Here is an 18,305-nt window from a genome sequence, read left to right as displayed (position 1 = left end):
ATGGTACTATCTGGACTTATTCCCTCCAAGACCAATAATAGAACACCCCTAGTCCTTCAGTTTTTGTATGTTAGTGGGGCTCTTTTGTTATTATTACAGTAATAATAATATATTATATGGTGATTAATATATAATTAATATTATATATTAATATATAATATGAATGTTACTATAATATTAATATAATATTAATGAGATGGACTCATTTAAAAAATTAGAAATTAAGAAAGGTAGAAAGAAAAAAAATCATCCACAGTTCTACCACCTAAATATAACCAGCATAATGGTGTTAGAATGTTTTCCTCTATTCCTTTTTTTTTTCTTTTTCTTAAAATGACACAAGCTGAGAATGACTAGTTGCCACCTCAGTCCAGGCCAGCAAACCCAGGAATACCATAAAAAAAAAATCAAAGAAGTCAACCAATAATATTGTAGTTACTGTGTGATATGAAATAAATTAACAGGTTATAAGCATAGTTGTTCCACAGATGTATAATTTTTAAAAATGTCTTTTCAGTGATGATATCTCCAAACCATCTTTGAGACATGCCTTAGTAAATGATTACAGTTAATGGTGGAATGAATAACCTTTCACTTCATTTCCTCCAGTCTGCTACACCTACCATGGGAAATACGGACTTCTGGAAAACACTCCGATATTTAAATCTACTGTACCCTTCTCAAGGCTTTCGGAGCATTCTCCTTATATCGGATGGGCACCTCCAGAATGAGAGTCTGACATTGCAGCTTGTGAAAAGAAATGTCCAGCACACGAGGCTGTTCTCCTGCGGTATCGGGTAAGTGCAGGAAATCTAGTCACACAGTGAGCACTGTGGGGGGGAAAGGTAGCCTGTGGGTAGGTTTTCTCTGTTGGCCTACACATGATTTTTAGAAGTTTTGAAGTTGCTAACAGTATATGGAAGCAGTTTAGCATAGAGTTGCAGAGCTCTGGACAAGTTGTTTAACTTCTTATCTGTAAAATGAAGATGATAATGAAAATGTCATAAGTTTAATAGGTTTGCTCTGAGAATGTAATGAGTTCATATTTAAAAAGTTGTTAAGTCCCAGCCCTACAGTGGGGTGAGAAAAATGTGGTGTAAGGAAGACCCACACACTGGCACTGCTTGGGGGAAAAAAAAAGTACTTAAGAACACCTGGCAAGGGGCACCTGGGTGGCTCAGTGGGTTAAAGCCTCTGCCTTCAGCTCAAGTCATGATCTCAGGGTTCTGGGATCGAGCCCTACATAGGGCTCTCGCAGAGAGCCTGCTTCTTCCCTTCTCTCTCTGCCTGCCTATCTGCCTACTTGTGATCTCTGTATGTCAAATAAATAAATAAAATCTTTAAACAAACAAACAAAAAAGAACACCTGGCAAGCACCAAGTCAATGTTAGTTTTGTTTTGTTTGTATAAAAATCAAGATTTCCAACCTATCCTGAGAAGCCTGAAGACCTGGCAATGCCAGGCGCACACCTTCCCCTGGCAGTTCCTGACCAGGGCTGAGGGCCACTGCTTTGGGCAAGCCCCCAACCAGACTCTTTGCTCCTTCACACCCTTCTGGTGGCTGGGCACATCTGCATTTACTAACCCTATGATGGAAATAGGATCTTTCTCTTGGGAGGCTAGGCCCCCATGGTTGTTGGAATGAACCCCCTCCCCAGTTATAGTTAGCTTTTTTTGGATTGAACCAAGGCATATGGTGTAAACATAAGGAAAGCACCAAACAGAAGGGGCCAGCCTGTTGTTTGCAAAGAGCATGCCTGCACTCTCATCTCCCTGGACTTTCCCCCACATAGTCACCAGTCTGGCAAGTGATAACCAGGCCTCCCTATTCTGAGGCAGTGCATGGAGCAGGACCACCCCTCAACATGGGGGTAGGGGCGGAGGTGGGAGTGGTGGCTGTTGGTGTTTCCTGGGGTCACTGTGCTGTCCTAGGATGGAGTCCTCCTCAGGCCTCAGCTATGAACTACAGGAGCTGGGACCCTCCACACCCCTTGAGCGCCCTCTCTGCTGTACCCAAGCCAGACCTGCCTGCCCAGAGGGCTCTTTCCCTCTTTCTGCCCCTCCTCAGACACAGCTCCTCGTCTTCTTCTCTAATCTGAGGACCACAGACCAACCAGGAAACTTATCCACCCCACAGTGGACTCCCCAGGAATTGCTCCTAAATAGGCTTTACCTGATTAACTTGTGGACATGGGGTGGCTGGCCCTACCCTGCTGCAGGGACATGTCCCCCTCCCTGCCTGAGCCAGTGCCCTGTTCTATCTTCCCGGACACAGCAACACCCCCCTTTCTCCCCTGACCAGGTATCAGAGGCTATGCCAGTGTTATGTCTCAGAGCTCATTGCAGAAGATACTGGACCCTGTTGATTCCTTCTTTGCTGAGAGCTAGTCATGAGACAGACACTCCTTGGTGCTGGACCACAGTGCTGTGTATAGGGAGATAGGCAGCAAGTAATCCAATAAGCTGAAAGGGGAGATGGGTTTTCCTAAGTGCCAGGAAGGAAATAAGGAGGGGCTGCTGTGATGGAGAAAATGGACATGAACCTTTTTGGGAAATGACGTGTGCTTTGACACGACACAGCCTGAGGAAGCTGGAATTTTTACTGATTTTCTGTCAGGTTTTAGGACCTTTCTAAATGTTTCTGCCTCATTTTATAATGCTCATTTGTATTCACAAACTCTAGCAATATGGGAGTTGTCCAGTAGAGACCTTTCATCCTGCATGTTGTCACAAACTGTCCTCTGAGCTCCACGCAGCAGGAGCAAAAAAAGATTCCAAGAAGCCTCAGTTGCCGATGACTTCGATAAAATACAAATAAACTATAGCTTAGGGGAATTATCTAGTTGGTTTATAATCACCACCAATTTTGAAGACCAAAGACAAATCCAATCAATAGGCTAAGAAATATTTCAGAAATAATTTTTTTAAGCTCTTTTCCTGAAAAGTAATTGTGCCTTTACTATTTCAGGAGGAACCTCCCTAAGGTTAATAGTTTTAGAATTATTATTGAGAGAAATTTAATAGGACGCTGCCATTGAAGTAGCAAAGCTTATCTTTGCTAGAAAGAGATTTCTTTATCTCTTTTGCTGTCTAGATACACATCATATTTTAAGATGTAGACTTTATTAACACTTCGAATGCTTGGCCTTTGAGATCAAATTTAGGTAAATGACACTTATTGAAAGGAAGTTGATGTTTTTGTCAGTATTCCAATTAACTTTTTGTATATGTGCTACCGAAGCGAGCACTCTGATTAACTTTTTTGAAGGTTTTTCGGAATCATCTACTCCCTTCTTTGGTAAACCAGGAGTCAAGAATTTCTGCTCTTTTTTTTTTTTTTTTCTATTGTGAAAAATAAATAAGTTCTCTGATACGTGGGAGCTTAAGTTACCCAAACCTTCAGATGTTCCTACTGTCCTTCCTGAGTTTCATCTCTTTAACCTCAACTACAAAGACTAATTCTTCTGCATGCAGTATCTCTTCTACTGAGTTTTGAGCTATGTCAACATTGTTAACTACATGAAATTCAAAATGTGTCTAAAATTTCTTGAAAATTAAAACATGTAACCTGTGATCAGTTCTACAGCAAATCGCCATATCTTAAGGACTTTGGCCCAGTACGGTGCTGGAGTATTTGAGTATTTTAACTCAAAATCCAAACATAGTTGGAAAAAACAGGTACGTTTTTCAAACATCTTATTTCTAGTTTTATGCTTAAACATATGGAAATATTATCGTCTTGCAAATCTAGTGACAGTAACTTCTGTGTTTTCATTCATGGAAAGGGGACTTAGGAAAATGACAAAATTACTGAAAGCAATTACTTAGTTAATATCCGTCTGACACCTAGCAGGAACGCATTCTCCTTAATTGGCTCATTCTCCTACCTAATAGCTTGATTTCTTCTTCATAAAGAGTCATGGAGGTGTTTTTATCAAAAGTGACTTAAGTATTATACATGTTTTGCTGGAGTTAATATGCTATTTTGGCAAAATATACATAAACTTCACCATTTTAACCATTCATAAGTGGCATTCAGTGGCATTAAGGTACACTAGGGGTGCCTGGGTGGCTCAGTCAGTTTGGTGTCTGCCTTTGGCTGGGATCCCAAGATCCCAGGGTCCTGGGATCGAGCCCTGCATTGGGCTCCCTGCTTGGCAGGGAGTCTGCTTCTCTCTCTCTCCCTCTGCTCCTACCTCCTACTTGTGCTCTCTCTCCTACTCTTTCTCTCTGTCTCAAGTAAATGAATAAAATCTTTAAAAATAGTAATATATAAAGGCACATTCACAATGTTGTACAGCCATCTCCAGAACTTTTCATCATCCTGAACAGAAACTCTACTCATTAAACCACTCCCCTTTCCACCCTCCCCCAGTCCCTGGTAACTACCATTCTACTTTCTGTCTTTATGAATTTGACTACTTTAGATACTTCATGAAAGCAGAATCATACAATATGTGTACTTTTGTGCCTGTCTTGTTTCATTTGGTATGTTTTCAAGGTCTATCCATGTTGTGGCATATGTCAGAATTTTTCTTTCCCTTTAAAGGCTAAATAATATTTCATTGTGTTCACATACCAAATTTTGTTTATCCATTTGTTTGTTGATAGATATTTGGGTTGTTTCTACCTTTTAGTGGTTGTGAATTATGCTGCTTTGAGTATTGCCATATAAACAAGTGTTCAGGTCTGATTTCAGTTATTTTAGGTATATAACAGAAGTTAAATTTCTGGACCATATGGTAATTCTGTGTTTTGTTTTTTAGACATTGTTATACTGTTGCTGCACCATTGTTATACTGTTGCTGCACCGTGGCTGCACCATTTTACATTCCCATAAGCAATGTACCAGGGTTCCAATTTTTCTACATAATTGATAGCACTTGTTGTTTTCTGATTTTGGTTTTTGTTTTAGAATAACCATCCTAGGGTGTGACATTGTAATCCATTGGTGTTCGGAGTTGCATTTTCCTAATGACTAGTAATATTGACTATCTTTTCATGTGTTCAGTGGCCATATTTTCTTTGGAGAAATGTCTATTCAAGTCCTTTGTAAGATTAATTTTTATAACTAGCAACTACTCCTTGCCAGAGTTGTATATTAGTAGTTAAGTAATGGAATAATTTGGGAATGTCTTACGTATTTAAATTATGTGCTAATGCTATTATTAAGAATTCTATTGAAAATCTTTTTGAAAATGTACCCTAAGCAGGAAGGAGAAAAACAAAACCAAAGTAGCACAAATCCCGAGAGAGAGAATATAAAGCTATTTTAAGTATTAAGTAACTATTTTCTGGATGTAACATTGAAAGAGAAATAATTCATCTCTTATAAATAGATAGAAGACCAAATGGCTAGGTTACATTCTCCAAGTTGTCACTCTGTCTCCATCAAATGGCAGCAGCTAAGTACAGATGCACCTGAGCCTCTCCAGGCTCCAGCCCAGGTGCAGTCCTTGTTCCACAACGAGCGACTCCTTGTCTATGGATTTATTCCTCATTGTACGCAGGTGAGGAAGCACACAGCTCATTCCACTATGGGAAGAGCAACGTATGTTGCCAACAATTTTCTTTTTCTTTTCTTCCTTCCTCCTCCTTGTATCATAACATGCTGGCAAATATTCTCCTACTGGAAACTGAATGGGTAGTTAACTGGGGATACTGGGGAGCCTTTCCATTAAAAGGAAAGAGAAAATCATGGTGAAACTGAGACTCTACAGAATGAGAAATTAATAAGAGATTCCACCCTCCTCCCCCATTTCAGGCAACTCTATGTGCATTGATTCAAGAGAAAGAATTTTCTACAGTAGTATCAACTAGTGAACTTCAGAAGACAACTGGAACTGTAAGATTAAAAGCTTTAACTATGAACTCACTCTTTGAAAGTTTTAATAAATTTATATTTTCATACCTTTGTTGTTCTTGTTCTTCTATTTTGACCCTTCAGGACGCAGTGTGATATGGGGAACCGTTGTCTGTACAAACGAGAACACTTTCCTTCAGTTTCTGACGCAGCAGCTCTTTTTCTGGGGTTCTTGAGTCTAGGTGTATCCATATGGGCATCAGTGGATATGACTAACTGCAATAAATTTGGTATTTTATACAGGAACACTTTTTAAGGAGGTTCTCAAAGTTGTTCATGACATGATAAAAATTAAGCACCACAGATCAACCTTTGTTATTTTGAAATATGAAGTGTAACAGTACTGGACTGAGAGTAAACATATATTGAGAATGTGTTTGTTTTTTCTACTTTCAGAGTAAAAGCAAATGAATTATCACCAGAAAGTTTATAGTACTTGTATTAGTACTTAATCTATTAGATTCAGACCTGGAAAATGCCTAACCTATATATACTATATATATGTAGCTTTATTCATAGGAGTTTTTATTTGCCTAGCCAGGTAAACTACTTCCAAGACATTGCAGATATTTTGTCTTTTTTTAAAAATAAAATACAACTTACTTTTTAGCCCTGAATCAATTATTATAACTTATTGTTTGCCTGTGATATATGTATAGAACTTAAGGGACTCTCCCTATTTTTTTTTAAAAAAAATGAATCTAAGGGGGGAATTAATAATTAAAAGGGTTTTACCTGGAAAGAGGTCACTTTCCATAAAATTGAAGTTTTTATAGTTGTACTTATTCTGTGAATTATGGCCTTACTGATAACAAAATTACAAGAGTTGGAATTATCATTGTAAGCAAACATTGCTATTAAAATCAGCTGTGTTTCTTAGTTATTGGAAAGGAAGGGGGCAGTCCTTCACCTTGCACTTCCCAGGGCACATTTTGCCACCCCTGCCCTTCAGAGTGGAGGTCACATTCACAGTTAGGCATCACAGCACTAAGCGGACTTCTTCCTACAGTAGAAGAACAGTTTAAAATTTTAGAAATAAATTGAATTAGCAAAATGCCCTTTTATAGAAAAGACAAAACTGTAGGCATAGAAAACAGATGAGTGGGTGCCAAGGTCTGGAGGTGACAGCAAGGACCATGAGGAGTGCCCTTCACTTTTGAAATTGAAGGAACTAGTCTGTATCTTTATTTCAGTGGTAGTCACACAACTATATACATTTGTTACAACTCATCAAACTGTACACTTAAAAGGGGTGAATTTTATTATGTGTACTACTATACCTCAATTTTAAAAGTGGTTTTCTAAGTTAAGACTTTAATGAGAAGCCATCTGAATCGTTTTTTCCCCTTTGCTGCTTAAACACAGATGATCCACAAGCTGACAGCACGAGCTCTGATCCGAGATTATGAAGACGGCATTCTCCACGAAAATGAAACGAACCATGAGGTTTGCTCTTTTCATTGTTCTCCATCCTTCTTAAATTGATCTATCCATGGAACTGTAAAGTGAGGATAGCTGAATGGAGAGACATGTGGTATGGTGGCAGTCATCATTGTATCTGTATTTTCTGCACCTGGGGTGCAGGGCACTCAGTAAATGTTTGTTGAATGAATTAATGAAAGAACGGATGTCATTGGTTTCCTAAGAATTCTCTGGTCATTTCCTCATCAAGAGGAGGCCAGAGGAGGGCTCAGAGAATGTTTGGTAAGCTCCTGTCATAAATATCACCTAAGATCTTATATACTGTAGGCATTGGTATTCTCATCTTAGTGATGAAGCAGCCCAGGTGCAAGACAGGTAGGTGACCACCCCAAAGACACACAGTGGAGCCAAAGCCCACCCTGTGCCTTCTTTACTGACCCGATGAGGCCTCCAACAGGGGGTCCCACTCAGCCAGCCCACCTGATGACCTGGTCCCTTGGTAGCTGTGAACTTAAATGGGCTTAGGAGAAGTGGTGCTCAATGCCCTCCCAAAAAGAAGGAACCAGAGGACCTCCCCTGGCTGTTAATGCAGTCATGGCAGGTAATAGATGGCCTTGTGTTTTTCACTGTACTCCCTTGCTGCCCTTAGATTAGCAGCCTTGTGTTCTGTTTTACTTAAGACCTTTTTGGGTTTGGTTTTTTTTTTTTTTAGATTTTATTTATTTATTTGAGGAAGAGAGAGAGAGAGATCACGAATAGGGGGAAGGGTAGAGGGAGAAGCAGACACCATGCCAAGCAGGGAACCTGATGTGGGACTCAATCCCAGGACCCTGGATCCATGACCTGGGCTGAAGCCAAGACTCTTAACCAATTGAGGCACCCAGGTGCCCTCCTTAAGGCCTTTTTATCTGTGTGGGCAACTGACCAGCCCTTCCACCAAATAGTCCTGAAAAAGTCACTCTACATCTCCACACCTTGGATTCCCCATCTTTAAAACGGGAGGAAGAGACTGTTAAAAAATGCAGAAACCCCCCACACTTGAGAGTGAGAGTTCTTTGTAGTCATAAAGAACTATATAAATATGAATTATTTTTCTATGACTTAACCAGTCACTTGATCCTATTGTTCAGAGAATGTTAAGTCATCTACTGTAGACATTTAGACAGGGCCATTGACTCAATTTTATTTGAAATACTAATTATAAAATGGTTTATTTTGTAGAAAAATACATTTGTTGGTTATTTAATACTTGTTTTATTGGTCATACATAGCTAAACAGTGAAAAATAAAATAAGACATGACTTCATTTGATTCTATTTTAGATGAAGAAGCAAATCTTAAAATCTCTGATTATTAAACTCAGTAAAGAAAACTGTCTCATAACGCAGTTTACAAGCTTTGTTGCAGTTGAGAAGAGGGTATGTATTGTTAATTCATGATTATTTCATTTGTATTTACATATTAAGAAAATTACTCTTGCTCTGACTGTTACTGACAATATCCACATTCATGGCTTATGAAGAGCAGGGAGAAGAGAGGCAGGGAGGACCATGAAACCAGAGCCTCACATTCACAAAGGGCTCATTATAATTTCTCTAAATGAGTCACATATGTTATGTTTTTGATGTTATAAATTATTACTTAGTTATATGTATATTTATGAGATACACTATAATTTTACTACATTTGGGCATTTCTCACCTTTTATTAACGCAAGACCCTCAAAAAACAGAAAGGGCTTGAGCTTCCCTCATCCTCTGCGAGGCCTTTTCTTTTTCGTAAGTTTAAGAGGAAAAGACCACAGAAGGCACTTACCACAGCCCCCACACCCAGCTCAAGAAAGAGGAAAGCCACTCAACTGAGCATAATTTTCTTTTTAGACTCTTTCTCCCTCCCTTGTGGCCCAGAACAATCTAATCTGACACCCATACATATTTCAAACTAAGGATTCACCAGGCTTTAGAATGAATAGTAATCATTTAATTTGATAATGTCTGTTTTGTTTTTACCTAATTTTAATTCAATATAGGATGGTAAGGAATTGCCTTCTCCTAATATTCCTAATATTTGGGAACTTATTGCCAAAGAAGATGTTGATTTTTTACCATACATGAGCTGGCAGGAGGAGCAACCAGATACCAGTGCGGCACAGGTAAGTGTTAATTACCAAATCAATTAATATTGTGTTTTCATATTTGTATGATTGTGAGGGGAGCCCTTTGCTTCAAATAGCACACTTATTGCTTGAATTTGCAGGAACTGTTGTCGCCCTCAAAATGGAAAATATTTGCACATTTATAAAAAAGCTGTCATATGACTGAGAGAGTCACCATACATAAATGTAGCTGTAAAATACCAAAGGGGAATAACTGTGATTTTACTTCATTCATAGACAAATAAACTGTCATACAAGAAACTAAAGTCACTTACTCTAAGTAATTAATAGTTCATCATGAAAGTAGTGAGAAAAGTCCTATCTGATCATCTAAATTCACCACTAATAATTCTTAAAGTTTGTAACATGTTATATTGTGGCCTTTGTGACCAGAAATAGAATTGGAAAATGTGATTCACATAGAAACTGAAAGACATATTCAAAACCAAAGGAACAAAACAGTGCTAATAAAACCCTTAGGTATCTAGGTTAGCAGAATAAAATTGCCAAAATAAAGAAATTTAGATTCTAAGGAAAAATTTTGAGAGGAATTTTGGGAAAATGTAATAATATATGCAACATTTATTTACTTTGATCCACTTTGAAGTTACTGTGTCAATTAAGAATATAAAAACAGGGGCGCCTGGGTGGCTCAGTGGTTAAGCCGCTGCCTTCGGCTCAGGTCATGATCTCGGGGTCCTGGGATCGAGCCCCACATCGGGCTCTCTGCTCAGCAGGGAGCCTGCTTCCTCCTCTCTCTCTGCCTGCCTCTCTGCCTACTTGTGATCTTTGTCTGTCAAATAAATAAATAAAATCTTTAAAAAATATATATATATAAAAACACATTAGATATCCTTTGCTTACTTTGTTCAAAAATCATGATCTGAGATGGTAAATAACAACACAGCAACAACCAAACAAAACCGTAAATGTTTCCTCAAATCCTTCATTCAGAATTTTGTTTTATCTTACAGTTGTCTTTAAAGGAGAGATGGATAATAACTTTTGAAAATCCTGATTTTACTCTTTTTCTGAGTTCACTTCTCTAGTCACGTAGGTCACACTAGAGAGAAGAGAAGTTGTAGCCTCCACAGGACAGATGGGTAGTGGCAGGGCTGGGGAAATGACTGTGTCCCAACTGGCAGATAAAGAGGTAGGCAGCCTTTGGTGCACCTCCCCTATTGTTGCAAGTCCCTCCTCTTTGGGCTAAAGCAAATTCCAGGAGATATAAAGAGCTGAACCTTTACTCTCCCTGCTCATTTTTTACTCTTCCCCTTTTGGGAGTCAACCATTGAAGACTAGGACATTCCAAAACAACTCCTATATGGGTATAATTAAAAAATTATTGCCCATACCCAAGGAAAGGCTCAGAAGAGACGTAAGAGGACATTAAGTTTATACTTCAGGCTGATCCTCACCATAGAGACAGCCTGCAACAATTAAGAAAGGAAAAAGAATAACAAAAATACAACAAACGCTGGGAAAGAAAGAGAATCTCATATCCAAATTTACCACATTTATTAGATTCAGATACTCAGTGTTCATGGGAGAAAAATCACAAAGCATACAAAAAAAAAAACCCCACAAAAAACAGGAAAGTATGACCTCCTCCAAAATTGAAACAACCGCAAACTGTCCCTGAAAAAGACAAAGTGGCAGATATATTAGACAAACACTTTAACACAGTGATCTAAAAGGTGCTCAGAGAACTAGAGGAATATGAGGAGAAAGTCAAGAAAATGATGAATGGATGAAATGGAAATATCAGTAAAGAGATAGAAGATTTAAAAAGAAACCAAAAAGAAATTCTGGAGCTGAAATGTACAATACCTGAAATAAAAATTCACTAGAGGGATTCAAAGGCAGATTTGAGCAGGCAGAAGAAAGAAGCAATGAGGGACGCCTGGGTGGCTCAGTTGGTTAAGCAGCTGCCTTCGGCTCAGGTCATGATCCCAGCGTCCTGGGATCGAGTCCCACATCGGGCTCTTTGCTCAGCAGGGAGCCTGCTTCTCCCTCTGCCTCTGCCTGCCATTCTGTCTGCCTGTGCTTGCTCTCTCCCCCTCTCTCTCTCTGATAAATAAATAAAATTTAAAAAAAAAAAAAAAAAAGAAAGAAAGAAGCAATGAACTTGAACTTTTTCTGCTTCTTCATGTCAGTATTATTATTAAAGTGTCAGTATTACCCAAAGCAATCTATAGATTCAATGCAATCTCTATCAAAAGCTCAGCAATGTTATTGAAGAAATAGAAAAATCGGGCCACCCAGGGTGGCCCGGTCATGAAGTGTCTGCCTTCAGCTCAGGTCGTGGTCCCAGAGTCCTGGAATTGAGCCTCACATCGGGCTCCCTGCTCAGCAGGGAGCCTGCTTCTCCCTCTCCCATTCCCCCTGCTTGTGTTCCCTCTCTTGCTATGTCTTTCTCTGTCAAATAAATAAATAAAATCTTTTTAAATCTTTTTTTTTAAAGATTTTATTTATTTATTTGACAGAGAGTGATCACAAGTAGACAGAGAGGCAGGCAGAGAGAGAGAGGGAAGCAGGCTCCCTGCTGAGCAGAGAGCCCGATGGGGGACTAGATCCCAGGACCCTGAAATCACGACCTGAGCTGAAGGCAGCGGCTTAACCCACTGAGCCACCCAGGCGCACAATAAATAAAATCTTAAAAAAAAAAAAAAAAAAAAAAGAAAAAGAAAGAAAAGAAGAAATAGAAAAATCCACTGTGGAATTCATATGGAATCTCAAGATACTCCAAAATAGCCAAAACAATCTTGAAAAAGAACAAAACTGGAGGGCTCACACTTACTGATTTCAAAATTTACTCCAATGATAAGTAATCAAAGCAGTGTGATGCTCATATAAAGGCAGACTTTTATAAACCAATAGAATAGAATAGTGAGTCCAGAAATAAACCCTAGTATATACGGTCAAGTGATTTTTGACAAACGTACCAAGATTATTCATTGGGGAAAGCATAAATGGTGCTGGAAATACTGGAAATCCACATGCAAAAGAATGATGTTGTATCCTTACCTAATATCATATACAGAAATTAACTCAAAATGAATCTATGACCTATATATAAGGCCTTAAACAATATAACTCCTAAAAGAAACATAAGACCAATCTTCACCCTTTAGGTTTAACAGTAATCTGTCAGGATGTGATACCAAAGGCATAAGTAACAAAAGAAAAAAAAAATAAAGGAATCAGACTTCATGAAAATTTAGAAAAATTTTGTACATCAAAAAACACTATCCACAGAATAAAAAGATAACCCACAGAATGGAAGAAAATTTTTGGCAGAGATATACATGATAAGGGATTAATATCCAAAATGTATAGAACTCCTAAAACTCAACAACAACAAAGCAACCCAATTAAAAAATAGGGTAAGGGGGTAGGCTCAATCAGTTGGGCATCTGACTCTTGGTTTTGACTCAGGTCACGATCTCATGTGTTGTGAGATCAAATCCTATGTCAGGCGCCATGCTCAGCAGGGAGTCCACTTGAAGATTCTTTCCCTCTGCCTCTTCCCCACTCTCTCTCTCTTAAATGAATAAATAAATTTTTAAAAACATTTTTAAGGGGCACCTGGGTGCCTCAGTGGGTTAAAGCCTCTGCCTTTGGCTCAGGTCATGATCTCAGGGTCCTGGGATCGAGCCCCATGTCTGGCTCTCTGCTCTGCGGAGAGCCTGTTTCCTCCTCTCTCTCTGCCTGCCCCTCTGTCTACTTGTGATCTCTATCTGTCAAATAAATAAATAAAATCTTTAAAAAAAACATTTTTAAAAATAGAGCACAGGTCTTGAGTAGACATTTCTACAAAGAAGATATGTGAATGGTCAGTAAGCACAGGAAAAGATGTTCAATAGCAATACTGGTCTTCCTCAAGAAGGAAGAAAATCTCAAATTCACAACCTAAACTTACACCTAAAGAAGCTGGGAAAGGAACAGCAAACAGCCTAAATCCAACAGGAAAAGGAAAATAATAAAGATTAGAGCAGAAATAAATGATATAGAAATTTTAAAAAACCCAAATCAACAAAACTAGGAGTTGGTTCTTTAAAAGAATTAACAATATTGACAAACCCCCAGCCAGACTTACCAAAAAGAAAAGAAAAAGGACCCAAATAAATAAAACCATAAATGAAAAAGACAGATCAGAACCAACATCATAGAAATACAAACAATTATAAGAGAATATTATAAGCAATTATATACCAACATATAAGGCAATCTGGAAGAAATGAATAAATTCCCAGAAACATATAAACTACCAAATCTGAAACAGTAAGAAATAGAAAGTCTGAACAGACCCAAAACAAGAAAAGAAATGGAATTAGGAATCAAAAATCTCCCAACAAACAAGGGTTCAGGGTAAGATGGCTTCCCAGGGGAATTCTACAAAACATTTATTTTTTTAAAAGATTTTATTTATTTATTTATTTATTTATTTATTTATTTGAGGGAGACAGGAAGAGGGAGAGAGCAGCAACCAGAAAGACTCTACCAAAAAATTCCTAGAGCTGATACAGGAATTCAGCAAAGTTGCAAGATATAAAATCAACACACAGAAGTCTGTTGCATTCCTTACACCAATAATGAAGTATCAGAAAGAGAAATCAAGGAATCAGTTCCGTTTACAATTGCATCAAAAACCATAAGATATCTTCGGAAAAAACCTAACCAGAGAGGTAGAAGATCTGTACTCTGAAAACTATAGAACATTAATGAGACAAAATGAGGAAAACCCAAAGAAATGGAAAAAACATTCCATGTTCATGGATTGGAAGAACAAATATTGTTAAAATGTCTATACCACCAGGGCGCCTGGGTGGCTCAGTGAGTTAAAGCCTCTGCCTGTGGCTCAGGTCATGATCCTAAGGTCCTGGGATCGAGCCCTGCATCGAGCTCTCTGCTCAGCAGGGAGCCTGCTTCCCCCTCTCTCTCTCTGCCTGCCTCTCTGCCTAATTGTGATTCTGTCAAATAAATAAATAAAATCTTAAAAAAAAAATGTCTATACTACCCAAAGCAATCTGCACATTCAGCACAATCCCTATCAAACTACCAACCAACAGAAGGTGGATGGAGGGATGAGGTAACTGAATGATGGGCATTAAGGAGGCCCCTTGATGTAGTGAGCACTGGGTATTATATGAAACTGATAAATCACTAAATTAGCTCTGAAACTGATAATACACTATATGTTAATTACATTGAATTAAAAGGGATGCCTGGGTGGCTCTGTCAGTTGAGCGTCCACCTTCAGCTCAGGTCATAATCCCAGGGTCCTGGGATCAAATGCTGCGTCAGGCTCCTGCTCAGTGGGGGATGTGCTTCTTCCTCTCCCTCTCCCCTCCAGTCATGCGCTCTCTCTCTCTCTCACAAAGTAAATTAATAAAACTTTTTTAAAAAAATCAAATAATAATTTTTAAAAAATTACCACAGCATTTTTCACAGAGCTGGAATAAACAATCCTAAATTTGTATGGAATCAGAAAAGACCCCAAATAGCTGAAGTAATGTTGAAAAAGAAAACCAAAGCTGGAGAAACCACAATTCTGGAGTTCAAGCTGTATTACAAAGCTGTAATCAAGACAGTATGGTACTGGCACAAAAATAGACACATAGATCAATGGAACAGAATAGAGAGCCTAGAAATGTACCTTCAAATCTATGGTCAACAAACCTTTGACAAAGCAGGAAACAATATCCAACTTAAAAAAAAGAAGAAGAAGAAGAAAAAAGAAAGTCTCTTCAACAAATGGTGTTGGGAAAACTGGACAGCCACATGTAGAAGAATGAAACTGGACCACATCTTATACCATACATACAAAAAAAAAAAATTGAAATGGGTGAAAGATCTAAATGTGAGAAAGGAATCCATCAGAATCCTAGAGGAGAACACAGACAGCAACCTCTTTGACCTCAGGTACAGAAACTTCTTACTAGAGATGTCTCCAGAGACAAGAAAAACAAAAGCAAAAATGAATTATTGGGACTTCATCAAGATAAAAAGCTTTCCTTTTACATAACAAAAGGAAACAATCAACAAATCAGCATTCTTTACTCACAAACAACCTAAATGTCTCTGTAGAAGATCTTAAAGATTCTATGGAAGGACTAGTAGGATTAGTAAGTAAGTGCATTTGACAAGGTTATAGGATGCAAGGTCAATGTAAGAAACCAGGGGCACCTGGAAGGCTCAGTGGGTTGGGCCTCTGCCTTTGGCTGAGGTCATGATCTCAGGGTCCTGGGATTGAGCTCCACATCAGGCTCCTTGCTCAGCCGGGAGCCTCCTTCTCCCTCTCTCTCTGCCTACCTTTCTTCCTACTTGTCTTCTCTCGCTCGCTCGCTCTCTGGCAAATAAATAAATAAATAAATCCTTTAAAAAAATGTAAGAAACCAACTTAATTTCTGTATGCTGGCAACAATTAAAAATTGGTATTTAAAAAACAATACCACTTATATTATAATACCATAGAAAATACGAAATATGTAGAATCAAATTTGACAAAATAAGCAGGATCTGTACACTGAAAATTACACAACATTGCTGAGAAAATTGCAATTGAAGAAGACCTAAATAAATGTTCTTGGATTAAATTTGTTTAATCAGATTCTCCTCAGATTAATCTATAGATTAGATTATAGATTCAATCCAACTCAAAGTCCCAGCAAGTTTTTTGTTTAGAAATTGACACACTGATTCTAAATTGTATATGTAATATAAAGCATCTTTGTTAGCCAAAACAACTTTGAAAAAGAAGAAAAGTTTGGAGGTCTTACACTGTCTGATTTTAAGACTTTTTATAAGGCTACAGTAATTAGGAGAGTGTGATATTTGTGTAAAATAGACATCTGCACCATGAGAACACCACTGAAACATGTAACAGTTGGAATGGAGTAGAAAGTCTAGAAATATATCCACATATACAGGGTCAATGGATTTTCTACAGATGTGTCAAGGCAATTCAATGTGGAAAGGATGATCTTTTCAACAAATGCTCTTTTCTGGAGCAATTGGATGGCCATTTGCCAAACAAATAAACAAAAATGAACCTCTGTCCTTAGCTCACACCATGTGCAAAGACTAATTTAGAATATAGACTTGAATATAACAACTGAAACTAGAATATCTGGAAGAAAATATAGGAGAAATGTTAATGAATTTGGGTTCGACAGAGGTTTTTTAAATTAAAAGAAATTATAAAAAAAAAATTATGAGGGGCTCTTGCATGGCTCAGGTAATGGTCTCAGGGTCCTGGTATCAAGTCCCGCATCAGGCTCCCTGCTCTGCATTGGAGGGAATCTGCTTCTCTGTCCCACTACCCCTGCTGGTGCTTATTCTTACTCTCTCTCTCTCTCAAATAAATAAATAAAATCTTTAAAAAAAAAATTGATAAATTGCGGGCACCTGGGTGCCTCAGGTTATGATCCCAGAGTCTTGGGATCAAGCCCTGCATCGTGCTCTCTGCTTACTGGGGAGTCTACTTCCTCCTCCCCCTCTGCCTGCCTCTCTGCCTACTTGTGTTCTCTCTCTCTGTCAAATAAATAAATAAATCTTTTTAAAAAATTGATGAATTGGACTTCATTAATTCCAAAAACTTTTGCTCTTTAGAAGACACCATTAAGCAATTGAATGCACCAGCGACATTTGTGAGAAAATATTCAATATTCAACATATCTGACAAAGTCATCTAAAATATATAAAGCAATCTTACAATTCAGTAATAAGAAAACCCAATAAAATAATGAGCAGATTTGAAAAGACACTTCACCAAAGAAGTTATACAGAAAAGATGCTCAAAATCATCAGTCACAGGAGAGTATGCAAATTGGAGGCACAGTGAGATACTTTCACATAGCCACTAGAATGGCGTAAAAGGGACTACATGTGAGGATGTGGAACAATGGTTACTCATGCACTGCTGGTAGAAGTGCAAAATGGCACAACAATTTTAGAAACTTTTTGACGGGTTTCTTAAAAAATATACACCTACCATTTGACTCAGCCAAGTGAAATGAAGGTGTATGTTCAAAGATTTCTGCATAAGTACTCATTGTGGCTTTTATTTGTAGTAGCCAGAAGTTGGAAACAACCATCAGGAAATGAATAAGCAAACTGTGATATAGCCCTATGATGGATACATGCAACCTCATGTATCAGGACAGTTATGCTGAGTAGAAGAAGTGAAACACAGAAGAATAGAAATTGTATGATTTCATTGATACAAAATACATGTAAACCAAAATAAAGTTATTGAGATAAATAGTGGTTGCCTGGGAACTGCAAGGGGGGGAATGAGATGGATTACAAAAGGGCACAGGAATATCTTGAGAGTGATGGTTATGTTCATTCTCTTCACTATGATAATGGCTTCATGATGTATGCTTATGTCAGAACTCACCAAATTATATACTTTATTTTTTTAAAGATGTTATTTATTTGACAGACAGGGACAAGTAGGCAGAGCAGCAGGCAGAGGAAGAAGGAGAAGCAGGCTCTCTGCTGAGCAAGACCCCAGGATCATGACATGAACCAAAGGCAGCTTCTCAGCCAACTGAGCCACCTAGGTGCCCCTTATTATTTTTTTAATTAAACTCTACCCTCAGTGTAGGGATCCAACTCACGACCCTGAGATCAGGAATCACATGCTGTACTGACTAAGCCAACTAGGTACCCCTCAAATTATGCATTTAAAATGTGCAGTTTATTGCACATCAATTATACCTAAGAAAATCTATTCTGAAAATTTTAATTAACTCTAGCCAAACTTCCCTCTTTATAGATTATGTCAAATCACACTCCCATTGGTAGCATGTGAGAGTCTTATTCTGTCCGTCTTTAACCCAGCTTATCATTCAAATG

General features: G+C 38.3%; 1 protein-coding gene across 4 annotated transcripts in view; it reads left to right on the top strand.

Annotated features, from left to right (window-relative positions):
* PARP4 (poly(ADP-ribose) polymerase family member 4) overlaps positions 1-18,305 on the top strand; it is a 141,027-nt gene that overhangs the window by 90,958 nt on the left and 31,764 nt on the right. For all 4 annotated transcript variants that reach the window (XM_059144154.1, XM_059144155.1, XM_059144153.1 and 1 more), the window contains 7 exons: positions 610-797; positions 3,579-3,678; positions 5,340-5,510; positions 5,765-5,845; positions 7,229-7,309; positions 8,608-8,703; positions 9,315-9,437. In XM_059144154.1, coding sequence (XP_059000137.1) covers positions 610-797; positions 3,579-3,678; positions 5,340-5,510; positions 5,765-5,845; positions 7,229-7,309; positions 8,608-8,703; positions 9,315-9,437 — 840 coding nt within the window. The remainder of the gene's footprint in view (positions 1-609; positions 798-3,578; positions 3,679-5,339; positions 5,511-5,764; positions 5,846-7,228; positions 7,310-8,607; positions 8,704-9,314; positions 9,438-18,305) is intronic.

This window comes from Mustela lutreola, chromosome 13, assembly GCF_030435805.1.
Source record: "Mustela lutreola isolate mMusLut2 chromosome 13, mMusLut2.pri, whole genome shotgun sequence".
Taxonomy (NCBI): Eukaryota; Metazoa; Chordata; class Mammalia; order Carnivora; family Mustelidae; genus Mustela; species Mustela lutreola.
Note: the sequence above shows the minus strand (reverse complement) of the source record. Positions and strands in the feature narration are given on the sequence as shown.